General features: G+C 44.9%; 1 protein-coding gene across 7 annotated transcripts in view; it reads left to right on the plus strand.

Annotated features, from left to right (window-relative positions):
* The window catches only part of TCF7 (transcription factor 7), a 164,627-nt gene extending 151,915 nt beyond the window's left edge, over nt 1-12,712 (plus strand). For 2 of the 7 annotated variants that reach the window (XM_084838905.1, XM_084838906.1), the window contains 2 exons: nt 145-193; nt 11,874-12,411. In XM_084838905.1, coding sequence (XP_084695031.1) covers nt 145-193; nt 11,874-11,953 — 129 coding nt within the window. In that variant the 3' untranslated portion in view covers nt 11,954-12,411. Of the gene's footprint in view, nt 1-144; nt 194-5,983; nt 6,057-11,850 lie in introns of all 7 variants that reach the window. The other 5 variants (XM_084838907.1, XM_084838904.1, XM_084838903.1 and 2 more) reach the window with 5 other exon arrangements.
* Nucleotides 12,713-14,012: the final 1,300 nt, after the last annotated feature.

Here is a 14,012-nt window from a genome sequence, read left to right on the forward strand (position 1 = left end):
AGGTGGAGAGTGGGAGATTTGGCCCCTCACTTCTTATTCCCTCCTTGAAGCAGTCCTCTGGCAAAATGAGTTGCTTTTATTCATCTTATGATTTTTGTTCTCTCTCCTCCCCCCCCCCGCCCCCCACTCTCCTTTTAATCCTAGGGAAAAAAGAAAAGACGAACGAGAGAAAAGCAGCAAGATTCCAATTCAGGTAAATCCACTGGTGCAAAAATCCAGCACATTATCTGGTAACTGTCACTTTGTTTATATTGGGTGGGGATTACTTGAGGCAGCCAAACCATAGCTATAATCTTTCTCCAGGATTTGCATCCATGGCTTAATATGACTGGGGTAATCCATATCTATGCTAATACTACCTCTGTTTCCTCTATTGATGGGTCACTATCTGTGCTATGAACTCTAATCTGTGTTTCATGTCACATGAGACGTAACAGCTCTTTCCTCCAGCTTTGCCACTATCTGCCATTGTATCTTCTGTCTGCTCTTTTGTGACGTTATCAACTGATCCGTTAAGAGGCAAAGAGTACTATTCAGTTCATACCTTGTCGCATTTTGACATATCAACCAAGTTCCTTCTTCTAGTCTTAAACTTTTCTTGCCTTTACAGCTGTTTCAGTTTCCTGATCACCTAGTTATTTAAGCAGAATGCAAAGGTTTAAAGGCCTCTAGAATACTTCTCGTCCAACATCCCCCCTACCCCAGCAAGTACAGACACACTTCACTTATTGACTACTGCCTATCGTCCCAATAGGGACTGTTTTCATTTTTATTTATGTTTTGCCATAAGCTAGACTTCTAAAACAGCCAGAATACTAACCCACCAATTCATACTTAAATCGTATTTTTGTCAAAGTATTGTGCAGGACTCAGATGTTACATTAGTTAGAACTCTGGGATTTATTTTTCATCATCAAAGTAGCAAAAACACTTGGAACCTTCAATGAAATTCAAGTGGCAGATGTACCTAGAAATTTCCCCTTTCAGCTGCAGTCCTCAAGCCACATGCAGCTTGACTCAGCAGTTAAGTCCCACTCCGTTCCAAGGAAATTTGCATAGGACTGCAGCCTTGCAGGAATCAGTGGGGCTTGTTCCCAAGCAAGTGCATGTAGGATCGCAGGCCCAGTCTCATCGTTTTGCCCTTTGCACTGTTTGCACTCTGGGGACCCACTCCTGATCCACTGCCGTCCTTGGTGCCATCAGCACCCTGCTGCACTTGTTGCTGTTGCTGGCCAGAGGTTTGCCTCCTCCTGGCACTCTGCTTCTTTATGATACTTCATCTTTCCCTATATGTAGCAGCAATTTTTTTAAAACTACGCATGCATGCATTTGAGAAGGATAATTTGAGAAAGGTGGTGGTCAGAACTGGGAAGCCAGTGGTGATTGGAAACACAGTGGCCACCAGTAGGCACAGGTGGGTTGTCAAGAGAGAACGTAGAGAGAGCAGCAGCAGCAGCAGGGGCGTTACCAACCCTTAGAACAGGGATAGGAAACGTGTGACCCTCCAGATGTTGCCGGACTGCAACTCCCATAATCCCTCACCATTGACTCTGCTGGCTAGGGCTGATGGGAGTTGCAGTCCAGCAATATCTAGAGGGCCACACTTTCCCTACCGCTACCTTAGGAAAAGCTCAGTGGACAGGATCTTGGCTACGGGCTACCTACTGAGCTGCAGATGCTCATTGTTAACTTGTAAGCCATTTGTTTAAAAAAGACAAGTTGCTTGCCTTTAACTGTAGTTCTTCCAGTGGTCATCTGTGCATTCATACAGATGGGATCTGTGCCTGTGCAGGAATCCTCTGTAGCTAAGGAATTTTTGGTGGGAACCCTCTCCCGCTGTCCCAGTGCGCATGTCCCTAGTAGCTTCCCACCTATTACCTCAGTTCCTTGAGACCGCCCATTGCAGCCTCGGAACCAAGCAGAGCTTCAGTACCAATATCGATATTGCCATCAGCACCGAAGTGGGGAATGGTGAGTGGGTTGTGTGAATGCACAGATGACCACTTGAAGAACCAATTACAGATAAGCAGCCCGTCTTTCTTCTTCATGGTCTCCGTGTATCACAGAGTGGCAAGCTGACTTAACGGTGGCGGGTAACTGTCCTACTGTAAGAAGGCAGACAAAACTCTGCATCCAAAGGAGCAGACCACTTGGTTCACGCATCAAGTCCATAATGGCTGATGGAGTTTGACAGTTTCGACCAGGTGGCTGCTCTGCGGAGCTCAGGAATGGACACTCCTTTCCCAAATGCCACTGACGTAGCCACGGCATGAGTCAAGTGAGTTCGAATTGGACCGGAAAGGCCGAGGCCAGTCAATTCCTACACCAGCTTGATAGCGTGGACTACCCAGGACAGTTGCCCCTGCAATGACACCGGTAGTCCTTGCCGCTTGTCACCATAGCACACAAATAAGCAAAGGGACTGATGAAAGGACTCAGTCCTCAAATTATGGACAGCCAACACCCTTCAAATGTCCACAAGTAAATTCAATCAGAGTAGAAGGAAACCAAAAGAAAGATGGGAGTATAATGACCTGGTTTAAGTGGAACGCAGACACCACATTGGGCAGGAACATGACGTCAGGAAGGAGCGCAAACGCATCACGATGGAAAGTTCTATAAGATGGGTCTATGCACAGTGCTCACCGTTCACTGGATCAGCAGGCTGGTGTAAGCCCCTAGAAAGGCAGTTTTCCAAGACTGAAGATGGAAATCTGCCATTGCAAGCGGTTCAGATGGCTTGGAAGTCAAGGCCTTTAAGGCAGCCGACAGACTCCAAGTCAATACTGAGAGCAGGATTGGAGGAATGGGGTTCCGTACACCCCAAAGAAACTGTCTAGTACGTGGGTGCAAAAAAACAGAGAAACCATTCACCAGAGCATGAGAGGCAGAGACAGCTGACAAATATACTCTCAGGGAAGAAAGTGTTAAACCTTTATTGTAAAGAGAAAAGATAAACTGCAACGATCTGTGCAGGTGGCACCAAATGGGGTCAAAGTCATGAATGGCAGCAAAGGAGCAAAAGGGTGCCCACTCATAGGCACAGGAATGTCTCATAGATGGCTTATGAGCAGCGTCCAGAATTCATTGTACCATGTCAGGGACCAGCGGGGCAGAAGAGGGCAACAGATTCTCTATGCTGTCGGTCATAGCATGTTGAGGTCTGGTGCCATATCTTGCCTCCATCCTGTATTAACAGGTTGGGTATCGATGGAAGCTGGCAACACTTGCTGTAGGAGAGTTGAAATAAAGAGGCAAACCAAGGATGCCTTGGCCACCATGGTGTGATCAGGATACAGTCCATCCCTTCTGCCCTTACCTCTGCTAGCACTTTTGTTATGAGCAGGGAGGGTAGGAAAAGACAAAAGAGCATTCCCGTCCGCTGGAAGCCAAAGGCATCCCCCATGGACTTCTTGTCCACTCTCGCACTACTGAAGAATGTTGGGCAAACAGCGTTGTGGACTGCAGCCAGACCAATCAGACAAGAGATGCACCAGTCGAAGATCCCAAGGGTTAGGTTGCCCAGAAGGAGAGATTTCGTACCCCCTTGCCTGTTGAAGAAGTAAATGGTGGTGGCATTCATAGAATAGTAGAATCATAGAATAGTAGGGTTGGAAGAGGCCTATAAGACCATCGAGTCCAACCCCCAATTGTCCAAGACTACCTGATCCAAGCTACCTCTGAGATCAGTCTTGAAAGCCTGCAGGGCCTTCTTGACTGCCAGCAACTCCAAGAAACTGATGTGACATGTGGATTCTGCCTTGGTCCACACCCCTTGCATCTCCAGGGGACCACAGTGAGCTCCCCACTCCAACAGGGATGCATTTGTGGTAAGGATCCAAGATAGGAAAGACTGGAGAAACGGGAGTCCCAAACCCAGGTTGGAAGCACCCGTCCACCATACCAGAGTGTTCACCACTTCCCAGGCTACCCCAGGAAGGGTGCGACAGGTGTCCCAGAGGGGGCTGAACACCCAGATGAACCAATTCTGGAGCACTCATACCCTCTGAAAGGGAAGCCGGGTCCAGATTGCCCAGTTCCACATCTGGTGATGAAGCGGAAGGCTCCAGGGAAGACAAGGGCATCGAGTCTGATTGATAATCATCTTTCCCTGACTGTGGGGACACCCCTGTATGCGACCTGGAATGTATGTTGGTAGATTGTATCGACGCCTTAGGCATCTGAACTGAGGAGGTGGTCAGAGTAGTGGCCAAGCACGAGCTCTGGAGTAACATGGATAGCGATGGAATGGACGACACCACAAGTCTGCATCTGCTGTAATGACAGCATGGGCTAATTGCATGACAGACGTTATCGCCCATGAGACTGATGTTGGTGATGCCATAGTATGTATCAGCCACAGAATCAGGACCAGAAGCCTGTTGGTACCAATCAGGGGAGATGGGACTTGGATAGTGAGGATGATTTTGGTAACATTCATCCAGTGTCTGCCCTCCATACCCAGATTGCAGCTCGTTCCAGTAGTAGCTGCTTTGAGGGGGTAGATGCCAGCTTGAACACCTATCCCAATGTGAAAGCAGTGACTGGGGTCTGTATCTGGGATGCTCATATAATCTAGAGGTATGATCTCTCTGACTTGAGCAGTAGCCCAAGAACATGGAATCCAGGGATCCTCTCTGATTGGGATATCGATGACCGTGGTGACAGGGAGATCTGCCCTGGTTATCAGTTGGCCTGCGAATTGGTGCCAGAACCAGCTATGTCTCCCTAATCTTGCTTTCCAGTGTAGATGCGATCTGTACAGAATCCTGCCAGGTGTCAGTGGGTCAGGGCTTGAGCAGGGGAGGAAGCAGTCTCTGAAGCCTCCAAAGGCTCATGAAAGGGTCTCTGACACCCCAAAGGGGGGGGGGGGTCCTTTGACACCTGTGCCATAGCAGGCTGATCCACCGACAGTTCCACTGTTTCAGGGGCTTTCCTCCACAAAACAGCCCACAGCCTATCAGAGCAGTACTGTCTCACCTGTTTTGTAAAGGCTTGATCATGATCACAGGCTTCCACTTTGTGCCCTTCTCCCAGACACAGGGAGTGCCCGTCGGTAGGAGGCAGTTGACTGCCACAATAAATACGCTCCTGAAATGGGGCCCTCACAGCCATACACCCACAGGTGATCATGAAGATCGCGAACACAAAAGAAACAAATAAAATCCAAAGCAGTAAGAGAACGGGAAAAACTCCCGAGGACAGAAAGACAATGTTTTAAGAAGGAAACACCTCAGCAGTCGTACTGTGAACAGCAAACAATGAGAGAAGTTCCCAACGAGGCTACTGCAGTGGCAGTCAAAAGAGAACTGAGGGAATAGGTGGGAACCCACTAGGGACGCATGTGCTGGGACGGTGGAGGACTCCCGCCAAAATTCCTCAGCTACAGACATTTCTCGAACGGAGCTCTGCACAGAGCCCATACATATCATGCACAGAGACCATGAAGAACATGTATTATTATTATTATTTTAGTTTTACTTGTTTTAGTAATAAGGAGACTGGCTCTTGTGGGGGCCCTCAAGCCACTTCTGTGCAGGCAGAGATCACAGCAGGATAAAAACACACAAAGCAATGACATTCTTTGGTTCAGCAGCATTTCAAACACAACCAGAGCCAGGGCATGTCTTTAAAATGCAATTAACATTGCCAGTGGCTTGTTGAGCATTTTCTCAGAAGTCTACGAGGGAAAAGTAATTAGAAGGAAATATTAAAAATCTAAAGTACTAGTAGCTGCCTGAGATCTGCATCCCAATTACTGCATTCCTGGCCTGTTGCATGAGAACATTTTGGTATTTGCCTAATACACACTTTGTTCTAGGAGATGCTGGCAGCAGAAACTTGTTGAAGAACTGAGTCTATGTGGCCTGTTTAGTTTTGTCTCCAGCAGCTAAATTGATGTTGCATCTTTTCTTCTTCCTCCTGCTCTTGCTGTTTATGCCTCTGCCTTGCCCATTCTCCGCCACGCATGCTCCTTGTTCAGATCCTGCCTCTCCTAAGAAATGCAGAGCTCGCTTTGGCCTCAACCAACAAATGGACTGGTGCGGCCCATGCAGGTGTGTATCAGAAACCGTTGCTTTCCAGGCTTGTTCTTCAGCATACGGGTTGTTCTTCTCTGTGTGGTTTTATTTTTCGTGCACCATTTCTACAGCTGCCCTTGCGCTTAACACTACTAATGGCACGCCTTAGGCTTGCTCTTTATGACCTGCCTAGGTTTTCCACGGGTTTCACCTGAGTTGCCTCTAGATGCTATGTCTGAGATGGAAAAGTGAAAGGGGTACTCTTTATAAAATACCATGTTCTAAATGTACAGACAGTGAGAGAAAAGTTCTTAAGATTCTTACTTTCTAGCCAAACCTGTAGAACACTGGCAATGATAAAAACACTGTAATATCTACCAGTTGCAATTCAAAGTCTCAAAATGCAAACTATCCGACCCCTTTTCCAATGGATCAGCGTTCATGGGGCCCTGGGACAAACAAATCTGGCCTTCTAAAAGGTGCTATACACCCTTCCCAATTGAGAATCCAGGGAGGCAAGAGAGGGGTGTTGACTGTGACTTCTTTGGAAGTAGGACTTTGGGAATGGTGTTCTCAAAAGGCTGCTTCCCTTCTCAGTGGCTTTTCAGAAAAATGATTTGCTTGACCTCTCAAGGTATTACCTATGTAAGCTATGAAGCTTATTTTTAATCCTGGGAGCTGGTTTAGACCCAAAATGGTTTGAGCACCCTTTGCAACGAGTCTTCTTAATTTCTTACTGTGCTCACAACTGAATCAGCCTGTGGTTGAATATAGTGGAAGTGTCCTCATTTTCTCTTTTAGCACAAACTGATTTCTCAGAGTGTTTGTACACAATAATGGGGAGGGGGTGCCAAAAAAAGGGGGGGCATTCATTTCTCCTTTGCAGCACAGGGTCCATATGTCTTCCCTCAAGCTTGTACTTCCTTATGGGAGAATCACATTGATTTTCAGCACTCAAAACTGCACTAACATGCTATGGACATTGCAGGTTTCTCAGATATTATTAGGATTGGTGAGCAGAATGTGTACAAGTGTATACAATAGATGTGTACAAGTACTGTACACACCTATTGACTCGTGTTTGTGATGTAAATGGTGATAAGCAATGAGATGGCCTGTGGAAGGAAGTGCTGCTGTTATGGCTTCACTCTAGAACAGAAAAGGAAAAGCAAGCAACCTGCAAAGATGGAGGGTGATGGTGGAACGTGGGGCCCAGGCTAGCCTAGGACTGTTTCCTGTTGAGATGTTACCTTCCCATTTGTTGTGTGGGACTAGATATTGTCCCTGTATCAGGAATTGCAAGAGTATCCCACAAAGGATAAGATGCACACATCTGTGGCTGTGTAAGTGCATGGGGGGGATCTACTTTCATTGAGGGGGAAGTTCCCACTTTGATATTACTTTGGCTTGCATTCAAAGGGCCATTGTGCAAGAAAGGCACTTCTGCTCATGCACAAGGGGTGTGCGTTCCTGACCTTCAGTTTCTTTTTCCAATTGTGACTCATCCACTCACCCACCCATCAGATGCCAATTTGAAGTCTCCCAGCCCTCAGGAATAGTTTGGGTATGTGTGTGAGGAGAACTCCACTCACAGAAGTTAAGATCCAAGCCATTGTCTCTTAAGTTTGAGGATCGTAGACATGTAGACCTGCTGTCTACCTCTTGCCATTTGCTTTTGTGCCCCATCATGACTCTACCCTAATCAAGGTGGATTCAAACTATCTATTTTCTCCCATTATGTGTGAAATTCTATAGTCTGGGAATATTCTGGGAATAAAGAGGAACTCAGTTGTCTGAAAAGGTTCGATGTACAGTGGACTTGTGCACCTGACTTCTTCAGACTGCTTAGTGTGACGTATTTCCCACCACCCTGCAGGGCATAACACTCGTGGGGAAACTGGTTGTGTGGATTCATTGTGATGAAAGAAAAAGTGGGAGTCTGGTTATCTTCATTGGCTATTTAATGGCTTGTCTTCTTTTATGAGGGAATAGGCTGAACAGGTAGACTTGGGCAAAGCAATGTGAGGCCAAAATGCAAGACTGACCCCCACCCAGCAAGATGTGTAAGCACTGGTAGTTTCAGCAGCTTTGTTTTCCAGATGTCCAATTTACACTGACTAAAGAACTAGCACACACGTTGCTTTTGGCCAGCATTGCTCTTGGACTAACCAAAGTAGCTGGGGTGCTCCTTAGAACTTAAGGTGGATGCCTGATTGCTTGCTAGCTTTCCTCCACAAATCCTGCATAATAGTAGGTGCTCTACTAGTCCTGCTACTAGCATGCCAGCTTTAGAGTCATACACTGGTTTGGTTTGAGTGGGCTCTGCCCTTGCCAAGAATATCTGCCCCAAATCTTTCCATTCTGAAAAATGAACAGATGCCACATGCTGTATCCAATCTTTGGCACATTCGCCATTCTCAGGCCCAATTAAAAAAATGAAACTTTGTAAGAGAACCAAGTCTTTACCTCCCCGTATTATTCAGGAGACTAGAACCCACAGTTCATAAATGTCTATATAGGTGTCTTACAAACTTCAGCCACCTAGACTACAGCTATCATACCAGTCTATTGTAGGTGCACTGTCCATATCCATATGGGTTCCTATGAGTTCAACAGAGCCCTGTTCCTTCCCCTGCACCTGTCTATGCATGCATAGGCAGCAGGAGAGACCCATCAGGGTGAATGGGATATATATGTGCCCTTCTCATATTCCTAGCCACCCGCCCTCTTTTTCTCAGTGTAAGTTTCTCTTTTACTCATGCATCAGTATAGGAGCAACTTGAAGGTAGATGAGAAGGTGGGCAGGATGGGAATATGGGATGCATACGTTGACACCCCTATCCCATTCCCTCAAATGGAACTGCACTTGAGGGCCTGTAGGCAGAGGGAGCAGGGAAATGGCTGTGTGCACAGTTACTGCACTTGCAACAGACTAGCTCCAATCCCACTTGTTATTTTAAAAGTGTTGCACAAACAATGTATAGAATAATTGGTATGCTCTTCTTTAAAAAAAAGATAAGACACACTCCTTTTACCACATCACCATCGCCTTTTTCACTTGTATTGTGCCAAAATGAGCATATTTCAGTTTTTGTAAATACATTGCTCCATTGTGTAACTGGAGATCCCACCCTAGAGATATGCACAACTACAACAGTGAACAGAGTAGTTCATGGCTGTGTAGCTACAGTGGTCGCCTATGTAAGTCAAGTGGGGCAAGTCCATCCCACTATGCTGCTTGTCAGTTGCTACCCCATTACCAAGTTACCTCCCAATATGAGGCACATAGAATAGTATCCAATACACCAGCAAGGGTAGGCAGTCTGGTACCTTCCAGATGTTTTGGCCTTCAACTCACATTAACCCCAGCCAGCATGACCAAGGATTGTGGAAGTTGTAGTTCATAACATCTGGAGAGGCTCTCGCTGCACTACATCTTTCAGCTTGCCATATGAGCAAACCAGCCCTAGCCTCATCCCTGCCAGGTCTGATCACCAGACAGTTGCATGCCCTGCAGTTGTGTTGTGCAATGCCAATGCTCATTGCCATTGTAACACTGCAACTCCCGCAGTGGTGCACCAGTGCAATAGCACAGGCTGTAATGCTGTATTGGCATAGCTATCAAACTTCAAAATCTTTAATATCTTTTGAGTCAATTAACATACAGGCAAAACACACTGTGGTGTTAAGTCACTAAACAAATGAAACTTAACCAGATCAAGCTCATGTCTGCTGTGGCTAAAGAGAGAGTGAAAAAAGTTCTCTCTCAAGATGGTAACGGGGACAAGGGGACTGCAGCCGAGTCAATGCAGAATGAGCTTATGGGGGTTGTGATTGCGTACATTTGTAATTTGAAATAATGGGTTACTTAGGAGGTGTAACAGAAGTGACTTAAAACTTTTTTATACCCTGAACAAAGAGGAAACCCATCCCCACCCTGCTGGATCCTTTCGTGGCAGTTCACATTTTCAGTCCCTGCATTCAGCTCCATGCACATTCTACACACTCCTTCAAGGCCGCAGGAACAGTAGGTGCTACAATTGAAGATCTTCAATGGCACCCAATCCATTTCTGGGCCCAGCTCAGGTTCTGATTTTAAAGCCCTTCATGGGCTTGGGGGGCACAGTATCTGAAGGATTGCCTCTTCCGATCTCTGCATACCATGACGTCATCAACAGAGGCCCTTCTTTTGAGTGCCCCCATCAGCACAAGTATGCTGGGTGGCCACACAAGGAAGGGTCTTCTCAGCAAGTGGGCTCTTGTTTGCTGAATGCCCTCCCCAGAGAGACCTGCCTGGCACCAACGTTAATACCTTTTCAGCACCAGGCAAACCCTTTTTATTATCACAGAGAATAAGTTATTGAGTCACTCAACAATAAAGTGATATCACTATATGGGGACATACAAGGTGCTCCAGGCCACGAGTCTGAGGGTTTCTGGCTCTTCCATCAAATTCTCCAACAGACTGCCAACAGTGTTGTGGAGCATCTCTCCGCCCCCCCACCCAAAAAGGTGCATTCCTTCAAAATATTTATCAGCCACACTTTAAAATGTGCCGTGTAATATACATGTCCACTCCATTGAGAATCACAAGCCCTTCTGTGCCAAGTTCTCTCAAAAATGAAGGCTACAGCTTGTCACAAGGTTCTTCTGGTTACTTTCAAAAATGCCCCTCAACCTTCTCCTCAACCTTGCTTTTGCAAAATACACATCTACCTTGAAACGCGTGATTCCTAGCTGTGCATATGCAGAGGCTGCAATTCGCTGCATCTGTAGAACTGGGTTACTGCACAAAAACAGCAACGCATACTGATACTAAGCGGCCAATAGGTCTCAGCTGTGATAAATGAGTACACCAAAACAAAAAACTCACATGTGCAAAATATCTTAAGGAGAAATTATTTCAATTACTGCTACAGGATCTTTATTAACCATTTCTGGGAATGGTAAGAACAAATATGTAGGCCACCTCTTGCTTATGGAAGAGAATAATCATGTTTATTTTCAATAGCATAGGTTGCTGACTGTTATTTTCTTAACTTTCTGCCTCCCCAATTCAGTTCTAACTATACCTTTGAGTGCTACACATTATTATTTTATTTCTATACTGCCCCATAGCCAAAGCTCTCTAGGCAGTTTACAGATCACACATCACATGTATCTTTTTTGCTACACAGGAATGATCCTCATATAACTATTTACACAATCATTTCTAAGAGTGCAGTACAGGATTTTATTTTGCTACAAAGACGCAATCCTATGCATGTTTAGAGATAAAAATATCCTACAATGCTGGGAGTTTTAGGACTTTTTCTGTCTAAAACATGCATAGGATTGCGCCTTAAGAAGCTGATGAACATAGCACTTCCCCACTTATTTACCTGTGAGACAATGAAAATACACCACACTTCACAAGCCTCATGCATACACAATTAGATTATCACTACAAAGGGGAAGCATCAAGCCTAGCTATCTTTACCTGTAGATTTTCCATTTCTTTACAACTAGTAAATAAAAATGCTTACAACCTGCAGATCTCCCTTTACAGGTGCTTTAATGCCACATAAAAATCCACCTGATTCTATATTTACCTTGGGCTGCAATGCTGTTGTTATACTGCCACCCAGTGGTTAAAAAAATGCAAGTTGTCAAGTGATTTTAAAGAAATGCTTCTTCAGACAAGTAGTGTGCAGAAGAGATGATGAGAGTGAACACATGGGGATTTTTTTCCTGCTAAGTGCCTGTTGTGCTCCACAGATATAACTGTAATGAATGCTGTAATGTTTTCATTTTAAGAATATGACCCTGTAAATTCACCCTTTATTTACAGATAACTCTCTTCACTGTTCTTAGGAGGAAAAAGAAGTGCATTCGGTACCTACAAGGAGAAGGACGCTGTGCCAGCCCAGTTTCTTCCGATGGAAGTGCTATAGATTCCCCTCCCTCCCCTTTGGATGTGCTCCAGTGCACATCCTCTGCTTCCACTTCAGACAAGCTTGCTGCCCCTGCTGATTTCACACACCAAAACCAAGCCAATCTTTTCCCTGTATCTGCGCATAACAAAACTGCTACAAGCACAGCAGAACTCACTTCTAAATGTTTAGTGGTGCCTCACATACCTGTAGCACCCAGTGAATCCTCAGGGTACAGCGTGGTATCAATAGGAACATAGTACTAAAGCAGCAACGATCAGCAAGGCTCACAAATTCATCAGGCGCTTTGATGAGTGGTTTCGCTGCCTATGGAAGCTGCCCAAAGACAACCCCAGCCTTTCCACCATGCCATCAAATGGCAGTCTCAAAAGTCAGGTGAAAACTGAGCCAGTAATCGGAAAACACTGGAGCACTGAAAGTGCTTTTTCTCTAGGTAAGCACAGCAAAAGTCTCTCTTTAAAAAGCAGAAATGAAAAAATAAAACTTAATTCTTGTCAGTAGCTGAATTATATCGCTTCATCTACCAAACCAGCTAAAAGCAAAATACAGCACACAAATTTTTAATAGCTGAGAGGTGCTATAAATGTTAAGACAAACATTTGTTTCTTACATCCAGAGATTTGAGTTTCAGTCACAGTAGATATTACACAAGGATGCCCAAACAGCTGAAAGAGCACTATGTTTTTTACAAGCCGAAATGCCTAAGGGAGAAAATGCAAAAATGGTTTATAAGAAATCTGGAATACATTATTACACCTCATCTTTGGTTGATTTGTTGTAACAGGTTTGATTTGAGGTAACAGGTTTCTTTACATATGTAACAGGAACTGGAGATACCAGCAATCTGAAAATAGGAACTTATCAGATGATAAAGGAAGCATGCTTTGGCTCCTTGAATTTCTGCCAAGTATTAATTTGGGTTATACAAAAACATCACAGACACTCACTGGGAGAATTGTGTGCATTCCACATACACACAAAAATCCAAATTTTCTGCTAAGAAAAGCTGGATGCTGCAATCTGTCTTAAGTATGCAAAATCCACAAGTGCTTATTTTGCATGATTTATTATGTTTGTGCTAGTCAGGGGTATGTGTGAAGCGAGTTATATACAAAACATTAAGAATCACTAGGAATCTTAAATAGCACCCTTTCTGATTTCTGAAAGTTTACCTGGACTTATACACCACACACTTTTTCAAGCCTATTGTGGCAGCCCTAAGGACTAAAAAAACCAAGCTCAGATCCTGACGTTGCTAAGAACAAACTCAGTAGGCTGTGTGATGTAGAATGATAGAATGTGCACAGCTCTGCCCGTTAGAAAGAGTATGTGACACAATTTCTGACACCCAAGCCTAGCCACATTCCATTAATGGTTCAGTCTCCTCATGCCCTTTGTACATTTAAAAAAAAGTTATTTGAAGGCCACACGCTCCCGCAACGCCGCCTCAGTTCACCCTGAAGTTGATTGCTTTTGAACCCTAATGCCCATAAGCACCATAGAAGTTGCTTTTCTGTTGTGTTTATTAGAGCTGGCACTGTTTTTCCCAGAGGATGCCCCTGCTCCCTACCCATGTACTGGAATAGTATAGATGGGAACACTGAGCTATGGGAGAAAGAGTGGGGGAATGCATACCGTAGAACAGCCAAACTGTAATTTTTCAGTGATCAAAAGCAGAGTTCTGCTTCCTTCACCGTGGTTCTCAGTAGACCTCAGTGAGAACCAAGGACTCTGTCACAGAAGTCAAAGAATATGAACCTGAGCTTACAAGCACAGACTCCAGTGTGTGAACATAAAGCTAAATCACAGAACAACCCCTCCATTCCATAAGCACTAAATGAAGCTGAAAATGTGTGAGGGGTTGTGTGCAATTGGCTAGCATACTAATATACTGCTTAATTTCACCTTTCCTTCCTTCTGTGACATTCCTCCTTTAATAGCTTGACACACTGACAGTAGTAAAACTCCTCAATGTTTCCATTTGCCAGAACTGAAGCCAAACATGGCAGATTACTAGTGATAATACACCATTTCCAGAAATTATGAGCATATTTATAGA

This window comes from Heloderma suspectum, chromosome 2, assembly GCF_057233095.1.
Source record: "Heloderma suspectum isolate Gila_16-S chromosome 2, 16-S_ref, whole genome shotgun sequence".
Taxonomy (NCBI): Eukaryota; Metazoa; Chordata; class Lepidosauria; order Squamata; family Helodermatidae; genus Heloderma; species Heloderma suspectum.